Source organism: Dasypus novemcinctus, chromosome 27 (assembly GCF_030445035.2).
Source record: "Dasypus novemcinctus isolate mDasNov1 chromosome 27, mDasNov1.1.hap2, whole genome shotgun sequence".
Taxonomy (NCBI): Eukaryota; Metazoa; Chordata; class Mammalia; order Cingulata; family Dasypodidae; genus Dasypus; species Dasypus novemcinctus.
In genome coordinates this window covers 12,866,422-12,885,217 of record NC_080699.1, presented here as the reverse complement: position 1 = coordinate 12,885,217, position 18,796 = coordinate 12,866,422, and the positions used below count along the sequence as shown (strand labels likewise).

General features: G+C 41.0%; 1 protein-coding gene across 1 annotated transcript in view; it reads left to right on the top strand.

Moving 5' to 3' along the window:
* The window catches only part of GUCY1A2 (guanylate cyclase 1 soluble subunit alpha 2), a 332,065-nt gene that overhangs the window by 9,979 nt on the left and 303,290 nt on the right, over positions 1-18,796 (top strand). Inside the window, exon 2 of the mRNA XM_004470863.4 lies at positions 18,701-18,762. Within this exon, the coding sequence (XP_004470920.2) occupies positions 18,701-18,762 (62 nt within the window). The remainder of the gene's footprint in view (positions 1-18,700; positions 18,763-18,796) is intronic.

Genomic DNA, 18,796 nt, shown 5'->3' with positions numbered 1-18,796 from the left:
CGCTGGCAGCCAGCCCCCAGACCCCACTGTCTTCTGGGAGGAAGCATCTTGCTGATGTCTTAACTTTGGACTTTTCCTAGTCTCAAAGCCATGAGGCAATAAATTCCTGCTGTGGTGGTGGGAATGGGGATGGGGGCGATGGGCGGGCAGAGGCTAAAACTCAATAAACACCGTATTCTGGTTTTTGTTTTCATTTGACTTTGGGGAAATAACTTTTCTGTCTTCCTTTCCCATCTCTGAAATCATATGTAATAACACTAATCTCTCACTCCAGGGTGAGCATGTAATAAAATGTGAACAGTGAATTGAAGACGTTGTGTTTACTATTATTAATGACTCCATTGTGCTGCTTCACTGCTTTCTTGGAGGCCAAAGCATTGGCTCAGATACCTTTACTCTCTGCATTCTAGGAAAAGAATAGGTTTTGGACTCAGGCAAACCCCTGTAGTTATCCCATGCATTCGTGGATAAATTTGTCTCGCTGAGGCTCAGTTTCTTAGAGAATGAAGGTAATAATTTATAAGATTTTTGAAGATGAAATGTATAATGCTTAGCATAGTGTTTGAGAGGCAGTAAAATCTGGTGCCTTTCTCTGATTCCTTCTTCTCAAGTTCTCTTTCTGATCTGCATGTTTGTAATTACATCTCCTGACACCTTCAATTAACTCCAGCCACATCCTGTGACAAAATCTTCTGATAGTACATTTCCTTATAGCTCTTGTTTGGCACTCTCAGGCATTTTATAGGAAATATTCTCAACATTTGGGCTGTACAATATTTTGGGGTTATTCTCTAGACCTAGCAGCCTTACAAGTAAAATCCTTTATCAGAAATCTAAAAACGAAATATGACTGGGAAGCGGATGTGATTCAAGTGATTGGGTTCCTGTCTACCATATGGAAGGTCTGGGTTCAATTCCCAGGGCCTCCTGGTGAAAGCCAGCTGGACTGCACTGCACAGAGAGCTGGCACAAGAAGATGATGGAACAACAAAGAGACACAGAAGAAAGACAGTGAGAGATACAAACCAGGGAACTAAGGCGGCTCAAATGATTAAGTGCCTCTCCCCCATGTTGGAAGGTCCCAGGATCAGTTCCTGGTGCCTCCTAAAGAGAAGACAAGAAGAGAAGACAAGCAGACACAGAAGAACATGCAGTGAATGGACACAGAGAGCAGATAGCAAATGCAAGTGGGTGGGGGGGATGGGGATAAATAAATAAATCTTAAAAAAAAATGTCCTTACTAGCTGTGTGTTTATCTTCTCATTCACTAAGCCCTCACATTACTAACTCATTCAACACCCTTCCAAGAGACCTGAAGTGGGACACTTGGTCAGAAATAGGGTATGGTCCTCTGGGCTACTGAGGGGCATTTGATTCAGCAGGTTCACCCTGGCTTGTAAAGATGCAAATCAACATTTAAAAAATTTTGAGATGATGTGTGCATCCTTTCCAGAGTCTGCTTCCAAGGGAGCACAGCCTGTGCAGGCAAGTTTGAGAATGGTGATGGCATTAATAAAAATGTAAAAGTCAATGATGAGAAGCCGGTGTTTGGAAGAAATATAACGATAGGCTTGGATTTGGAATTGTTGATCTTAGGTGATAACGGTGCCCTCTGGACTGTGACTTCTTTGAGGGCTTGGCATTACGCAGTTTAATGCTTAATGGCCAACTCAATAAATAGGCGGTTGAAGATTTGGGATTGGCACTTGGTTAAGAGGTCACGGCCTCGGATAGTGACTTGGGAGGTGAGGTGATAGCTAGTGTCCTGAGAATGGATTAGCTGAGAGAGAGGAAAAATGAAGAACCACAGAGAATTGAGGAACCATATGCCAAGAGAACCAGGATGTAGGTGCGAGAAGTTAGTTTAGATTTCTTTTTCTTTCAGGGTTGGGAGGTGACTGGGAGGTGGCTAGGAAGAAGGGCAGTAGTGGATGACACTTACAAAAAAGTGAAGGGCGTTTTTTTGTGATAATTTCAAAGCCAGTACGCGTGCAGCGGCTAGTGGCCTTCCAAAGTGATGTCAGTCAGGTGTCAGAGATAGAGCCTGTTTACAAAATTTAAAGAGGAGATACATGATGAGGACACAAAGGCTATCACTGACATAAATTTCTTATGCAAGACATTTGAAAGTTAAAGGAAAGAGACAGGTCCTGTGAGGCCAAATGAAAGTTTATCAAAGAGATGGACACTTATGTTCAAAGATAACAGAAGAGTCAAAAATCCTGGAGATGGGTGAGATGGATAGGATTTGGGAAAGGGTAGGGTTGATCAGGAGGCATTCTTTAATTCCTTTCCCAGGTGTCGGGATATTTCCTTCTCTGTACCCAAGAGAAATGTGCTGTGACACAATAGAAGTATAGTGCAGAAGCAGTTGTCAGATTTTGAGTTAATTTAGACCGAATTTAAATCAGTATTGTCTCAACTTTATCACTATAATGCAGTCAGTGATCAGTAATTGTGTATATCCAGCAACTGCCAAATTTGAATTACTATACTACTTGCAGTACTCCCTGCACCTCTTCACCATGAGAGCTGTACTGACCCTGGGATGCCACCTTAGGTCTGAAATGTCACTACTTCTTCCTTCAGTAATTTTATACTCAAATTATGAAGTGCACATTTTTTCATATGTATATTCCATTGATTAGGTAACTTTTGTCTTATCAGTTGTTTTAGACATCAGATTATCTCTTATCTTTCCAAAGATAGGACTTTAAAAATTGAATACCATATGGAGGGAGTGCTGTATTTTGATTTGTGTTTATATTAGCTTGTTCTCTTTCAATTTGGAAGATGGTTATTTTGTGTGTGTGTGTGTATGTATATATAATTATAACCCTGGTTCTTAGCTTCTCCATGTCTGATATGCCTTTGTGCAGTGTTAGAGCTCCCTTTGACACTGGTGAGGAGGTCACTAATGGAAGGAACCCTTGAGGTATTAGAAGCCAAGTGAATAGCATTCTATTTTATTATGTTGAAATATTTTATACTGTTGACAGATAGGTGGTGCAGAAGGTAAAATAAGGCGAAGCAGAACATACAAAATCAAATGTAGCTTCTTGACCCTCTCCCTTTCCTTCTGAGTGAATTTTGCTCGGGGAAGGATTTTCGTCTATTTTATACACTGCTGAATCCCTAGAGTCTTCTATATACCTGGCATAGTAGTTGATTAATAAATATTTATTAAATGAATAAATTTAGGCTTTTGAAATTAAGCAAAACAGACATAAAAATGTAAACAATTATATTCTGTTATTTTAATTTTCATACCTTCATCATATTGTTACTATATTCCCACTGTACAAACTTGACTTTTCTGTATCCTGAGTCGGAAGACAGGATTGATGGAGCAGAAAATGGCTTTAGTCTTCTGCAGAGTGAAAAAAAAGTGCTCATTTTCCTTGACTATTCTTGTAATCTGCTATACCATCCTAATTACATTACATACCGGGGGGAAAGAATAAGTTCTTCCTACATGATATAACTATATTTTTTAAAAATTTCAACCTTAGTTCATTCAACAGATATTTGTTGTTACCCTCTTCTGTGTCAGGAATTTGAGATGTCTCAGTTATTTCAGGAAAATGCCTATAATCCCCTCTCCCCCCATTTTCTTTTGTTATACTGTTATGACTGTTTCAGGAATGACATTTAAGAAAGACTTTATCTTTCTTCTAACCTCTTTTTTTTTTTGTAAAATCCACATTGCCCCAATAGTAAATTTAAGGAGAGCCTGTTGCTGTACAAGTAAGAAGCCTTTCATCTTAATTCGGTAAATTTCTGTAGACCTCAACACAGGAAACTGTCACTTTTAAATGCCTATCAACCAAATCCTCTCAGTGCAAGGTCACTATAAGTTGGCCAATTTCATCTTTTTCCTTTGTGAAATTGGTTGAATTTTTGTATAAGAGATGTTGTAATTTTTGAACATTGTCTTATCAAGTATTTGGTTTTCAATTTGAATTTGTTTATGTTTTCAGAAAAGAAAGGATGCACAGATTCCCAAAAATTGTGGCTTTATTGTGTATTTACAGCTATAAACTAGTTTATTTTAATAGCATTTCTGAGTAATGAGATTGACTATATGGGGCAGATGAGAAAATGACACTGTCATCAGATTCTTCCGAATTTAAAAACTGCCATTAACTAGAAATCGGGAGTAGGCATAATTACTGTCATTGTATCTTTTAAAAATTTGCCACAAGTAATAAAAATGTCTTTTACCTCTTTAATAAAAGAATCTGCCTCCGAAGGTATGTATTGTGAGCAGTAATAATGATTGGATGATTATGTTGTGTTGGAGCAGAGATTGAGGGAAAGTAAATCTTAGCTACAGTCTATTGTAATTCTATTTGAAGCTTCAGACAGATATGAAGGAGTTTCTAGTGTAGATGCTGGCAAAGAGAGATTTATTGTTTCCATCGGATATAAAGATCAGTAAATGCTGTGTGGACCTGCCAGTGTTTGCAAGCTATAAAGTCTTTTTTTTTTTTTTTTTTTTTTTTGCCCCTACTTGGGCTAACTTTATGTACCATTATAAACACATTTCAAAGAAAACCAGTCTTTCCTTTTCTCTGAATTAAATTCTTTCTTCACAAGCGTGCTTGCCTAGTATAAACCTAACTTTCACACTTAAGGAGAATGGCTGGGATTTGTCTTGTGTGTGAAGTGTGTTGTGTAAGGCGGCCTGGCGCCCAGGCCGTAGGCACTTGGACATGTTCTCTCATTATTCAGCTGCTTTCTTGGGATGGGCGTGGAGATGGAGGAGATCAAATATTAAATTAAATTGTAAATGTTATTTGCTACCGTCAGTATTAACATTCTTGACTATTTAGAAAAATCCAGGTAATTTAGGTTCCCAATACCTCGTTAAGGCAGATATCCAATTCTTGCTATAGAGATGGAAGATACCGTCTTAATCGGTGGTATTAATGAATGGCAATTATGATGGAAATTAACAAGCCTATTGGACATGTAATTGGAAGAAGCATTTTACTGCAGTTTCTACCAAGAGACATGATTTTTCAAACAATACATACTAGTAAGTCTCTTTCAAATATGGGTCAATAAAATGCTGTCATTGTAGAACCATAGATATGAATCCACAAATATGGATTTAAAAATAAGATCAGGTGAGAATTCTTTTGCCATCAGTTAAGGTATTTAACTACTTTACATGCATTATAAGTCAAATTGACACACTTTTCTAGAAACATTAAAAAAAAAACTAGCATAACTATTTTATTATTTTCCTTTTCCAGAGTAAGTAATAGAAGTGGAAGCAAAGGTATATTAAACTCAAGTGTGTTCCACCTTGGAGGTTTAGCCTAGTTTAATCACTGATATGTTATGGATTAAGGACGAGAGAAAATTGTAAGGTAGGGAAATTCCTTGTTGCTAGTCCCTGTTCTCTCTCTCCTCTCTCAGTTCTCTCCCATCTCCCTTTCTCATCACCCTAGTATCTCTTTCTCTTGATTCCTAGATCAGAAGACTCTCAAACCAAAGAAGTCTGCTGAGTCTCTCCCACAGACAAATTGGACTGTGTACATTTTAAATACTGATCATATTAAATTATAATTGAAAAGTGCCACCTTTGATTTTAAGCAGTGGGCAGGGGTGGAAATTCAGCTTTTTTTTTTGCGGGGAGGACTGGAGGATGGGTGAGTTGAGGAAGGGGGCGCTTTACTGGTGCTCCTAAAATTAGATCTAGTGTCTGGCCCCACAAGTCGCTGCTGGGAATTGAAGACTCCCCAGTAATGGTGCTTCTAGGCACTTCCCAGGCAGCCGCCAGGAGATCTCTTCTGCTCCAGTATGTTATTTACTGTTCTTGGTCTGTATGATTAACATAGATCAACTTGGGAGGGAAAAATAAGGTATCAGTACATGACATTTGGTGATGTGGCACTATACTCCTAAATTTTGCATGCTAAATTATTATTTAATTTATGTATATAATTTACATACAAATTAAATTATATTTATATATTTAACTTAAAATATATTAAATATATTAATAGATTAGCTTATATTTAATGTATATATCTATTAAAGATAATATTGCTAGTTCAGGGTTCATTTAAAATAAGGCTAATAGGACTAAGTGGGGTTGATACTGTCCTTATGATTCATAGTGCTTAGGTCTTCTAGAGAATTTACTAACTTAAGTGAATAATTTATGGATTGTTGTGTTGTGCCAACTATGGTTGCCCCTGCATTGAGGTTACCTTGGAAATTCCAGTTTAGAACCCTCATGCATGCAAAGAAATGAAAATGTTTTTAGAAGCTGAAAAACAGTGAATAGTATTCAATTGTTCGTTATATTATTCCTCAGCACCATAGCGTTAAAATCTCATTAAAATCCCACACCAAATGAGTGTGTATGTGAATGTGTGTGGATGTTTAGCTATATGACTTATGCAGGTCAATGTTTGATTAATATTTGTAATGCTAAATGGCAGAGAGAGCTATTTAAGATGGATATAGTATTCTAGAAAGAATTTGGAAAAAATAAAACCAAAAAACAGTGATCCCGTGCCAGAACCATTTCCCACTTTTCCATAGGCAGCTGTTCCCAATAGCCTTTTCTTACTCACATCCTTTCACCTCCACCTTTCCCGATTACTACTTTTCCATTAGGTAAGGAGACAAATGGCTGGAAGAAATACCATTTGGTTTAAAAAGATGGTTCCAGTGAGAGTAAGTTTTGATATCTTTTGTGGAGATGTTCTAAAATGTCCTTCACAGTGATTTACATTCACATAGCCATTTTGTGGTTAAAGGCTTATTTTGTTTCGTTTTTAGCGTAAACAGGTTTGAAGAGAAGTTTGAAAAAACCAGGGGCTTTCACCAACTGTACCGTTCCTTAATAACTAAGACCACAAGGCTTTTATTTTTCCTTTTAAGTTTCTCCACCTCAGGACTCTGACAGAATGATGTGCTGGCCTATACTTCCATACAGAAAAGCCACTAGCAATAAGTAACATCTGTTTAGAATTTACAAAGTATAAAGCTTGCATTTTTGGCTTCAAACCACAAGGATTTATATTTTATTTTTAAAATACATTGTCGCATCCCGGTCCACCTAGCAAACATATGAGCTAGGCAGGCCCAGTTGAAAGATGAGGAAACTGAGGCTGGGAGAGGAACAGTAATTTGCCGCCAGCCAAGCAGCTACAAACCACCTGTATTTTTGTGCCAGCTGCTCCTGTTTCAGGTCCCATGCTCTTTCCACAGGGCCACGTGTCTCGCCGTGGCCATGGATAGTTCCATCCTCAAAGTACAATGCACAGTACTGCTCGGTGTACAGCCTGATCTGGCTCCCCATGTGTCCTGCTTTGTGACTTGCTGAGGGGGGCTGGTCGCAGAGTCCTGCCATTTTTCTTGAACCTTCCCTTCTTTCCTCGATTTAGTGCCCAACTGCCTGACGAGCCCACCCCGTCCCGTTAGAAAAGATGAAACACTCCTTCTTCACCGGGAGCCGCCTCTGGGCTGCCCTCGTTGCCTGCCCACCGTCCTGTCCCCAAGCTCCAGGCTCCCACGGGCACACAGCCACGAGCACAGGGTCGCAAGCCACCCTTGCTGCCTGGCTGTGGTGCCGAACCTGGGAAGAGCAATGGCTGTGCTTGCAGTTTGGCTTCTGAATATAAAGAAAGATTAGATGATTGTAGAAATACTTACGTGCAGAAGGGGATATGTTTCTTTACATTCCTGTCCATAATTGTGCAGACACATACATACACATATCTTGGTGTAATTAAAGAATTGATTAGGAGGACTGAGGAGACAATAGTTATTTGTATAGCAGGCTGATACCGAGGTTAAAACGTGCTCTGATAGAGTTAAAATAGAGAAAAAGTTAGATGTTTTTTCATGTTACACAGTATTAGTCTTCTTTTGTCTGCATGTTTTCCCCCCAGAAAGAAGTGTGATCATTCTAGACCTCTGGCTTAGGAATCTAACAAATCATGGACTCTGATGACGCTGAAGTCGCCATCTATCAATCATCTGCCTAGTAAGCAAGTTTCACACCCTCTTAGATTATTAGATTATAGTCAACACTAGATCTGCGTATATTCAAACCCTTGTTGGGTTTGTCATTGCCAAGAGAGGTGGAAGCAGTGGGGCTGGGCAGGACTGACCCTGGGTGGTGATTTGATGACTGCGCTTGTTTCGACCCTGAGATTTAAACTCCAGGGGCTTGCCCTTGTCGGTGTCCTGAAGTATTTTGACTCTGAGACACTGACCGACTGAACAGAATGCATGGGGCACTTTGGCTGGCATCCGAATGACTATTTACTTATTTACAATGAGCAATAACTGAGTTGAGTCTTATCTTATTATTTAATTCTGCATGGCCAGAACATTTCTTTCCTGCCAGGCTCCCTGAGAAACCAAGTTATAATCAGAATTCTGCTCCAATCAATGTAGAGTCAAAGCAAAATGAATCTCATGCCAAATTCTTCAATCCATACAGTTTAAAGATATTTCTTATTGAAGGGAAGGCCTTGCAAAGGAAAGCTGAATGCTCACGTCCATTCATAAGACTTCCTTCTTAGTTAAGGTGATTGAGGACTTTTCCTTACTCTAGGAATTATTTTGCTCAATGTGATGAAGAGCCACTATACCCAAACAGTATTAGGTTTCATGCTTTCTAAAATGTTCTTCTCCACTTCTTTTTCCTATGAGTTGTTCACTTTTACTTCCCCTGCTTCCCCCATGTACTCCATTTTTAATAAATTACTTTAGATATGTTACTTTTATTGCTCCATGGCCCCCTTTGCTTGGAGCTATACCCTGGTTGGCGATGGGAGAAAACTCTTCTGCCACCCAGTTACAAATTATTGATTAAGCTGGAGTAATTAGGGTTGACAAAACATCTCCCCATTTTATGCATTAATTTTAAAGTTTAACCATTAGACAGAGATATTACTTTTTTCTAGGCTCTTGTTGGGAGACCTTCATTGTAGTCACTGGAAACAGAAGGGGATTTTTTGGAAATGTTCAAATGGAGGCTGCAAAGGTATTTTAAAAGGTTAGAAATGATTTCCTGACATGAGGGTCTTTGGTATCTAGTGAGTTGAAAGGTATAAATGGACTTTACAGCATCTACTAGTTGGTGTCATTTGAACTATGAGGCATCCTCGAATAGTCCAAGATGTTAGACATGGTCAGTTTAGTACAATGTAACAAGTTTTTGATTATCTTCTCTTCAAGAGAGTTATGCACCAGAGCAAGCATATAACACATATTTGCATGTAGCTTTAAAATTTTATTTCATTTTGACCTCACAACATTCCTGAGAAATAGTCAGGAAACTGAGATTCTGAAAAGTAAATGCTTCATCCGAAATCACACAGTAAACAGTCTGCCCTTCAGCTGTAACCTTCTCTGCCTTACAAAGACTGAACAAGGTATTCCAGTTTCGAGGAGCAGGTTCAAAGCTTGGGTTTTGGAGGCAGACATTTCTGACTCAGGTATTTATTACTATGTGACTTGGACTTGGGGCAGGTTACTTAACTTCTCTAAATTTTGGTTTTCACATCTATAAAATTGGGACAATTACTCCTTTCTTACAGGATTCTTGTGAGCATCGATGCTTGATGCATGGAATACGTTGAACGCAATATTTGGCAGTCAGCATGCAGGGCACTGCAATGTTTAATCAGAAAGCTTACTCTTATTTCACCTTGTACACCATCAGATCTATCCCATCAGTGTGGTTTAGGAGCTCTGAAGCGGAGCCACGTTCTCCCAAAGGTTTGCGACGCAGCATGGTCCATTTTCCTGGGAAGCGGTCTAGAGGCAGGGCCATCTCGTCTCACTGTGAATATTTTAATTCAGACTGAGCCAAATTGGCCAAGATGGTGACCAGTGAAGCATTTAGCTCTTAGAAATTCTCCCTATTAGGAAAAGGTAATGATCATACCAGAGTTCTTTAAATAACAGCAGCAACATTTACAAATTTTGGAAAAATGATGTTACATTGTTTTCATTGCCACATTAAAGACAAAAGGAAATAAGGAATTTGAGTTAGATGCACGGGAGAATTTCCCAATAGTCCCCACAGTGAAAAGACTTTCTGGAAGGGGCTGCGGCCTGTGGCAGAGCAGGAGACCTAAGCCCGTGTTTCGTTGGCGCCTTGTACAGCTGTGTAGTGGGCCAAATTCTGTAACCTCTTTGACTCTCAGTTTTTTCATCTGTCAAATGTGGATAATTATATCTGAGTCTTGAGAGGTGGTGGTGAATATCTAATGAGATGGAGAAAAAGAAAGTGATTTGTAAACTGTGAAGTGTTATACAAACTGAAGCTGGTGTTATTCTTTGGAGTTCTTTGAAAACAACAGAAATTTCTTGGATGACTTAAGTGTGCTCCTTCCTGAAGGTAGGAGAGGAACCAAATAACTGAATCTATTTCAGTTCTGGGAGTGCATGTTTGAAATTTAAATTAGTATTGATGGTATTAGGTCTTAGATTGAAATCCAATGACTATTTTTGGAGAGCCATTAGAACAAAGCAACAAATAGGAAAATGCTTAGAATTATATTGTTAAGCATATTTAGTTACAATTAATCACAATGATAATAACCACTGGGCATTGCTAAGTAGAATATATTTCTAATAAGGCCAAGGTTGTCATTCAGAATCCATTTATGTGTCATCTAGCAGAGTGTCAGCCCTCACTGTAAGGTCGTATCAGATCACTCAAATGCATCACCTTATTGAGAATAAAGGGGGGATTGGGTAAAATCGAACAGATGGTTTCACCACTGCTGGTAGAACTCTAGCTCTATTATAGTGCATATCTAGCTTCTTTTTTTAAAATTTTAACACAGTTAGCATTTTTACTTTTTGTAATTGATCATCTGGAACACCATTTTGTTTAGCCCCTTCCTGGTGTGGTTCTCTTGAAATGGCTTTCCATCCTTCCTGAAGAGTTGCCATCCTTCTAAAAAGTTATGACTAGCCAGAGGTAGTGGTTTGTTCACCACTTTGCTCTGGCCTTGTATTTCCAAGTACTTAACTTTGCAAATGTAATTCTTCAAAATGACCCTGAGAACTGCTTTTTCAGATGGGAAAATGGAGGCATTTCTTTCCCAAGGTTCTTAACTCCCAGGTGAAAAGATTTTGACTAATTTTATTAAAAAGGTCACTACAACAGCTGGGCTTGAAATACAGAGGTCCTGACTCAAAGCTCTATATTTAATTTGTAGTCTTTTTTTTTTTTTTTTTTTGGTTTAAATGTAGTAAGTTTATTCAGAGGCTGGGAAAATGAATATCATCTCTGGATGTTTAGCAAAATTGATTACTACACTTACTTCTCTTTCAGAAGTAGTTAAACTAGTTGTTTCAAGTGGCATTATTTTGACTGGTTTTATTGATAATGTCATGTAATTGGATCCATTAATGTCTGTTGGCCTGGCCATAAAGACAGGATACCTAACCTTATAGTTTTGATCCCTTTACATTATGGAATTTGGTATATCTTGTCCTGAAAAGCAAACTGATATTATATTGTAGGGAAAGTAGATATCTTGGTATTGTGACTGGGAGAGGAAGTGAAGATTTCCTTGCCTTTCAGTTTGTCTTTCACTGACAAGCGTATCTATGAAAATTCTGCCACGGGAAATCCAGGACCATCGTGTAAACATGTATGGCTCATTCTTACCATACCTTTGTGAAGATTCAAGTTTTGGGGGAATGGAAGTAGGATTCCTCCTGAAGACCTCCTGGGATCTTAGTGCCAAGGGGATTTGAAATTTTGATGAGGAAAGGAAAGAGACTATGCAGGGAGTGATCGTGGAGCCCTGTTTGGGTGTTTAGATGATGGTGGTAGGGATTTGGCCTATCAGAAGGGAGCTTGAAAACACTGTGGGCCAAGATGCCAGGGAGAGGTAAGCCAGAGGAGGAGAAAATGCCCAGGAATGGAAAGTGGGAGTGCACCCAAGACAAGACATAGTTCACGACTTTATCTGTGGCCTTCCTTGTTGATACAGGTTCGGTTTAAAGAACACTAAGTGTCCTCAAGGAGCATTCAACCACCACACCAGGAATCTGAGAGTGCCAACAACTGCAAACAAGAGAATCACATCCATCAGCCATGTGGGATCTAAGCCCCTTCTCGATTTAGAGGTGTAGTAGATATCCCCAGGTTCCACAGGATGGAGGATTAGAGTATGGATTAGAGTGGACTTACTGGTATTCTACTATAGAACTTTTGTGACTCTAGCAATGGAAGAAGTTGTATCATTGATGTGGAGACAGTGGCCATGGGAGTTGCTGAGGGCAGGGAGAGGGAAGAAGAGGTGTGATGTTGGGCATTTTCGGGACTTGGAGTTGTCCTGAATGATACTGAAGGGACAGATGTTGGACATTATATATCCTGCCATAACCCACTGAATGGACTGGGGGAGAGTGTAAACTACAATGTAAACTATAATCAATGTGGTGCAGCAATGCTCCAAAATGTATTCACCAAATGCAATGAATGTGCCACAATGATGAAAGAGGTTGTTGATATGGGAGGAGTGAGGTGGGGTGGGGTATATGGGAACCTCATATTTTTGATGTAACATTTTTTGTGATCTATGTATCTTTAAAAGAAAGACAAAAATTTAAAAAACTAACAAGAACAAAAAAGAAACATTCAATAACGTTGCATGCATGTAATGCTTTAATTTTGTGTTGTTGTTAAAACACACACATCCAGACAATGCTTTCTTATTGAAGACAGTTTCCAAGGGTAAGCGATGGAAAAAGAGAACTTCTTTACTTCTTAGCCCTGTGGCCTTGGGCTGATCATCTAATCTCTCTAACTCTGGCACCTTTTCAGTCAAATGGTGATAAAAACATTAGCCCCGTTTCAAAGGATTGGTGGCAGGATTAATTGGGATAAGATGCATTAACAAAGTGAAGTGTGAAGGGCTCCACCAAATGCAAAGCATTAAATATTATGGGCAGCTGGATAGGTCAGAAGTCAGAGCCGGATTTCCTGGGTTTTGGTCCTGGCTTTGCCCCTTTCCAGCCTGGTGACATAGGGCAGTTTAAACTTTCTAAGTGTCTGTTTTCTCATCTGTACAATGAGGAAAAGAATAAAACCTACCTTATAATGTTGATGTGACTATCAGAGGAGTAAATATATCCATAAAGGTCTTAGAGCAGCGCCTGGCATAGAGCAGTAACAGTACCTGCTGTACTGTGTGCACGTCTGCACCAAACTGAATGCTGATTTATGTGTGGGGGAGTGAATTACTCAGAATTAAAATCCAATCCTGTATCTATGCTCCATCCAAGCCATGCAACTCTTTGTTTAGCTAACACATTTATGTTTGATTATAAGCCATTAGTGACAGCTAATAAACGGGACTATGTTTGAATGTCGCAGGTGTGTGTGAACATTTCTCGGAAGTTTACTTCTCTTGATATTTGAATATCAAACATGTTGGCTTATTTAGGTAAGGGTTGTAGAGTATAGGTCTTTGTCATCGAGTTTATACCTTAAATGCAAGGTTTTCAACCCTGGCTACGCATTAGAAGGAACTGGGCCCTGTACCTCCTCTGAATGGGAAACTTTGGAGTTACATCTCAGACATTAATATAGTTTTAAAAGCTCCCCAGGTAATTTTAATGTGCAGAGGTGAAAATCATTGCCTTTAAAGCATTAGTAATTATTTATCCATATCATTCAGTTTCTGACATTGATGATTTCCTCATAGTTAAGTAATTAACTATTGACGGGTGTTTCTTTAAAGACAGGCCTATTGTTTCCAGTAATCGTAGCTCGTGGGTATGTGACGCCAAGCTGAAATGAGGTTGAATTTTTATGTTTTCTGCATGGCAGAGTACTAGGTGTAACAAGCAGACAGACCCACAGCGTGTTACAGGTGGGATAGACCTTCCCGGGCAGCTGGTGGAGAGAGAGCACGCCCGAAGCCCGGCCTGGCTTCCGGGGACCTATCCCCTGACCGCTGTGGGATCTGGGGGTACTCGCCGCACCTCCCTCACCCTCCGCTTCCTCCTCTCTCTAACTCCGAGGGGAACGTATGCTTTGCCTGCTGCGCGCTCGCACGTCTCTTCTTCCCGCCGTTTCCGGCTCGCAGGTCTCGACTTCCGGCCGCCGCCCGGATCCGCGCGCCCCCTGGCGGGGGTGTCAGGGCGGGGCCGTGTGGGAGCCCGGCGGGCCTGGCTGTGCCGGCAGGACCGGCCGCTGGGAGCCGTTTCCGCCCCGCCTCAGGGCTCGCCTCCCCGGCCCTGCTGGGACTGCTTCGTGGCTGGCTCTTTGGATCTCATGACCTTTCCTGAGCAGAACATCTGGCCTGTGGGGTCACTCACGGCTTAGCTAAAGAGAGTGAGCCCTTAATGAGACGAGAGATGAAGGCGGCTTCTTGTCAGCCCTCGGGGGCAGCTTCGGGTGCCTTCTGCGTGAGCCCACGCCAGCGCCGGCCAGGACCCTGATGGCGCTGCCTCCTTCAGCCGTCTTTCTTCTTTATGCTGAGTGGGGACAATCACGGGCTATCATCTGTATCTTCATGTGGGGGAGGCAGAGAAAACAAATCACAGGCCCCTTTGGTTTTCTCTTTGTGGAAGGAGCAGTGGAGTTTGTCTCCTGCCCTATCCTGCCTCTCAGACCCTCCAGCATTTGGCTGTGAAGTCCTTGGACCACCCAGCTCTCCTGCTGGACATTATTTTGTGTCCTAGGAAGGGGATTCATGGTTTACCTCTTGTTAGTAGCCAAGTATCATGCCAGAAGCCTGCTCTTGGCGACTGTATTTCAGTGGACTTCCTCCTTGGAGACCTGGCTTTAGGTCTATTCCTTTTGTGGTTTCCAGGCTGCTGTAACAAGGTACCACAGACTGGATGGCTTCAAACAGCAGAAATTTATTGCCTCACAGTTTTGGAGGCCAGCAGGTCCACGTTGCCCCGGAAACCTAGGTGGCGCCTCCTTCCTTGACCCTTGTAGCTTCTGGTGTTTGCTGGCAATACTTGGTGTTCCTTGGTGTAGAGGCTTCACCCTGAGCTTGTTTTCATTTGGCTCTTTCTACAGTTTCTGTGGTGTTCTCTATGTGTCATCTCCTCTTCTTATAAGGAGACCAGCCACATTAGTTTAAGGGCCCACCTCACCCCAGTGTGACCTTACTGACTTTCTTTTTTTTTTTTTTTTTTTTGATGTGCCGGTGCCGGGAATTGAATCTGGAACCTTATATGTGGGAAGCTGGCACTTGACCACTAGAGCCACACCGGCTTCCCATTGACCTCACCTTAATCTAACTAATTCCATATGCACTGATCCTTTCCCCAAATAAGGTCACATTCTCAAGTACTAGGGGTTAGGGCTTCAACATATCTTTTTGGGACACAATAACAATCCTCAGTCTTAATTTTGAGAATTCTGCTTGTTTTGCCATCTCTCTGGACTGATCTGAACGTTTCATTGGAAATACTTACAGATTCGGCTGCCATTTTCCTCTGTTTTCCTCTGACTACTAGAGTTGGCACTGTCGTCTTATGATTAGAAGTGGTAGTGCTATTGATTTTTTTGGGTGTTAAGGATCTCAAATATTACACTTGTGGGATGGGTTTTCAAACCTGCACCTTGTGCCTCTCCACTAGATTATGAAAGTCTTGAGGTTAGAAATCATGTTTTTCGGCCTACTATAGTCATAACTATCATTTATTACATATCTCCTGTGTACCAGAGACTTTGCATTAGTCATCTCAATAATTCCCATAAACATCATATATAGATAAGGAAATTTGTTTCAGGGAGTTTAAGTAAATTGCCCTAATGAATCACAGAACTGGATTTTGAACTCAATTTGACCTCACAGCCTCATTTCTAAAACATCTCTCTAACCTCTTTGTTGAAGAAACGGTCACATGCAGCTAAAAGGAATGAGCTCTTGGCCTGCAGAAGGTTGGTGGGTCCTGTCGAGAGGGTGCAGTTATTGGGCTGAATTCATAAAGAGGAGAGAAAGGCTTGCTGTTCCCACCAATCTCTCCTGCCTTCTTGCATCATTGGCATACGTGAGCACTTTGCAAAGTTTTGTGAAAGAAACGAACCTTAATACCCCCTACGTAGAAGTTATCCCTACAGAAGGCTTGGGCCCGTTTGTAGGTCTTCACCTCATGCCTTATGTTCAGTTCAGAGAGACTTGCAGATTGTGTGAAGATGCCTCTCACAGATGAGGCTGCGGGTTGTAGCACTGGGCCAATTCTGAAGAAGCTGGAGGGAGTCCACTGTGATAAGTTGTTCTGAGGGGTCGGGTCTGCCTTGAAGTCAACCTTGGCTTGCAGAAGATCAAGAGACACTCCGTAGTCAGCTGCTGTGGCCATGGCTTAGGATGCCAGCCTGTGCCCAGAGGCTTTGGCGAGCACTAGGAAGTATATTAATGCTTTATAAGCTCGAAGCTCTGTTGAACGTGCCCAGAGAACATTTTCCTTTTAATCTATTTGGAAACTATAAATTTGACTCCTGCTGGGAGTCGAAGTAATTGCTTCACACAAGCTCTTGAAAAGGCTTAACTCTTTTCACAAACATGTGCTTTCCAATGCCTGGGACATTCCTGGTACAGGGGGAAAATGTCCTTCTGTACGAAAGAGGTCGTTTGGTCTTAGCTGGCCCTGTGCACTCTAGTTCCTGCTTTCTGTTCCTTGTTTGTGACTAGAGGTTATTGCAAGGATAATCCCTCTGTGGATAGTCACTGCTTTTGGGGCACGTTGCCAAAGGGAAAGTTATCTTGGCTCAGAAACTGCCAAGCCAGTTCAAGAGGCCCATGTCCCAGGGGTTTTGAGCCAGTGACTGATAATGATTGGTGTGGGGTGGCCCTGGGTATATTGAAGCAAGCCTTTCCCATGTGCTAGGATCACTGTGTCTGCTTCCTTCTTACCAGATCAGTCAAGGGTTCCATTGCTTTTTGGTTTAAGGAGGACTCTTTCTTTCCCAGGTGCATTCCATTTACTTTGCAGTTATCCCAATGAGTAGAAACTACTGTGGCAGTTCAAGGTCTTGTGCTTACCATTTTAAACTGGTGTAAATGGAAAACAGCTGCTGAAAGAAGAGGCACTGCACCCCTTCCTCTGGACCTTGGAGGCTGATTCCCCCCCAAATTAATTTCTGGGTAGGCTTGGCTAAAGTGAATAATATGCCAGAGGCCTTGGATTTGCTCAGTGGTTGCGCTAAGTGGTAGTATAGGGTTGATTTTAGTGGATGCCCTTGATTTAATTTAAGCCGCTTATGCTTATTGCCAGTTCTCAGATCACCATTTCCCAGCAAGGAGGATGTTAAGGCTTTGAAGGAGATTGTTAATATCTAATCTTGGATGTTTTCATAAGAAAGTGGAGATGGAGGAAGTTCAAGTGAACGTTGACAAAGAATGAGTCAAATAAACCTCTGTAGACTCCTTTAAAATCTATATTTTTAAGACTGTCACTTTGAAGGATTAGTGAAGGGAAATAACTGATACTCATTACTTGCATCTTAGCTACTCCCACTGTGCTAGGCCCTGTCTCTATATTATCATTTTAAAGGGTACATGTCTTATCTAGTTTCATATAGCTACTTAGCAGCAGCCCACAAGATTACCAAGCTATAATTCTGCCTCACCCCTCCCCACCCCCAAATTCATCCTCGGCTATAATGGATCCATGATCTGCTAAACCTTTGATTGCTTCTTTCCAACTTACTTGATTAGAGTTTTTATTATTTTTAAAATTCACTCTTGCTGTTGAGAATTTGGTTCTTCTTATCATAACTTGTTAATAAAGTCTACCTTGTAGAATCCTTTCATGGCTCCCTAGATCTGAAATTCCACTTCATGTTCTGCTGCCTGATAAGGCTAAGAATAATTTACCTAGTTCCTGATCTGGAATTCAGAAATTCTGTCTTGAGCTGTCATGAGAAGGAGAGGATTACTAAATTTGGCCGTAAGCTGCTTGAGTGTTTGCCTCAGACACCCTGTCTCCCCTTTCTTGCCCAAGGTACCTGTGGCCCATCTAGTTGGTCCCAGAACCCTTGCTTGAAATTCTTTGGGGCAGGGATGCTCTTTGAGCGACTGCTGGAAGTGAGGGCTGTGGGATCCTGCATCACCTGCTTCCCATCTGCCTGCGCCTCTGCTTCCCATCTGCCTGCGCCTCTGCATTAGTCCCCTCCGAGAAGTTAAAGGAAAAAAGAAAGATCGTCTTGTTTACAAATATCTCTTAAGATAACGTTGACTATTTTAACTCAGTTTATTGCTGTTTGCTGGACCAGCCTTGAAAGTATTGTTAAACATAAAAGAAAGTACTAAGATGTGGCATTTCCTTTCGGTTGATCATTACATACACTGGAAAGGAAGAACTGGGATCCACGTGATCCCTCTAATACATCCATCTCTCCTGGCCTTGCACCGCCCCACCCAACGCCTAGGGTTGTTGCAGTCACCCAATGAGTGTTTTTACTGAATTTAATAGTTGGTACAAAAGATTTGGAAAAGATATGGCTACAAAATCCTACTATCAAACTTGAAACTGGGAAATTCTCGGTAATGTCTGAGTGCCTCATATTATTTCCTGTGGGGAAATTACACAGCAAGATGCAAAATGGGTTAATATTGTAAAGTGAAAACTCTTAGGAGATAAATCAGAAGTATGTGTCTGACTGTAATGTTCAAAATGGGCCTGACACTGATTTGCTGATAATGTGTTTATTATTATTATTACCCTGTAGCCTAAAACGATCCAGCAAACTCTCAAGAGGACCCTGCAGTATTATGAGCATCAAGTGATTGGGTAAGTAAAAATGGATCTTGGTCATTATTGGGGG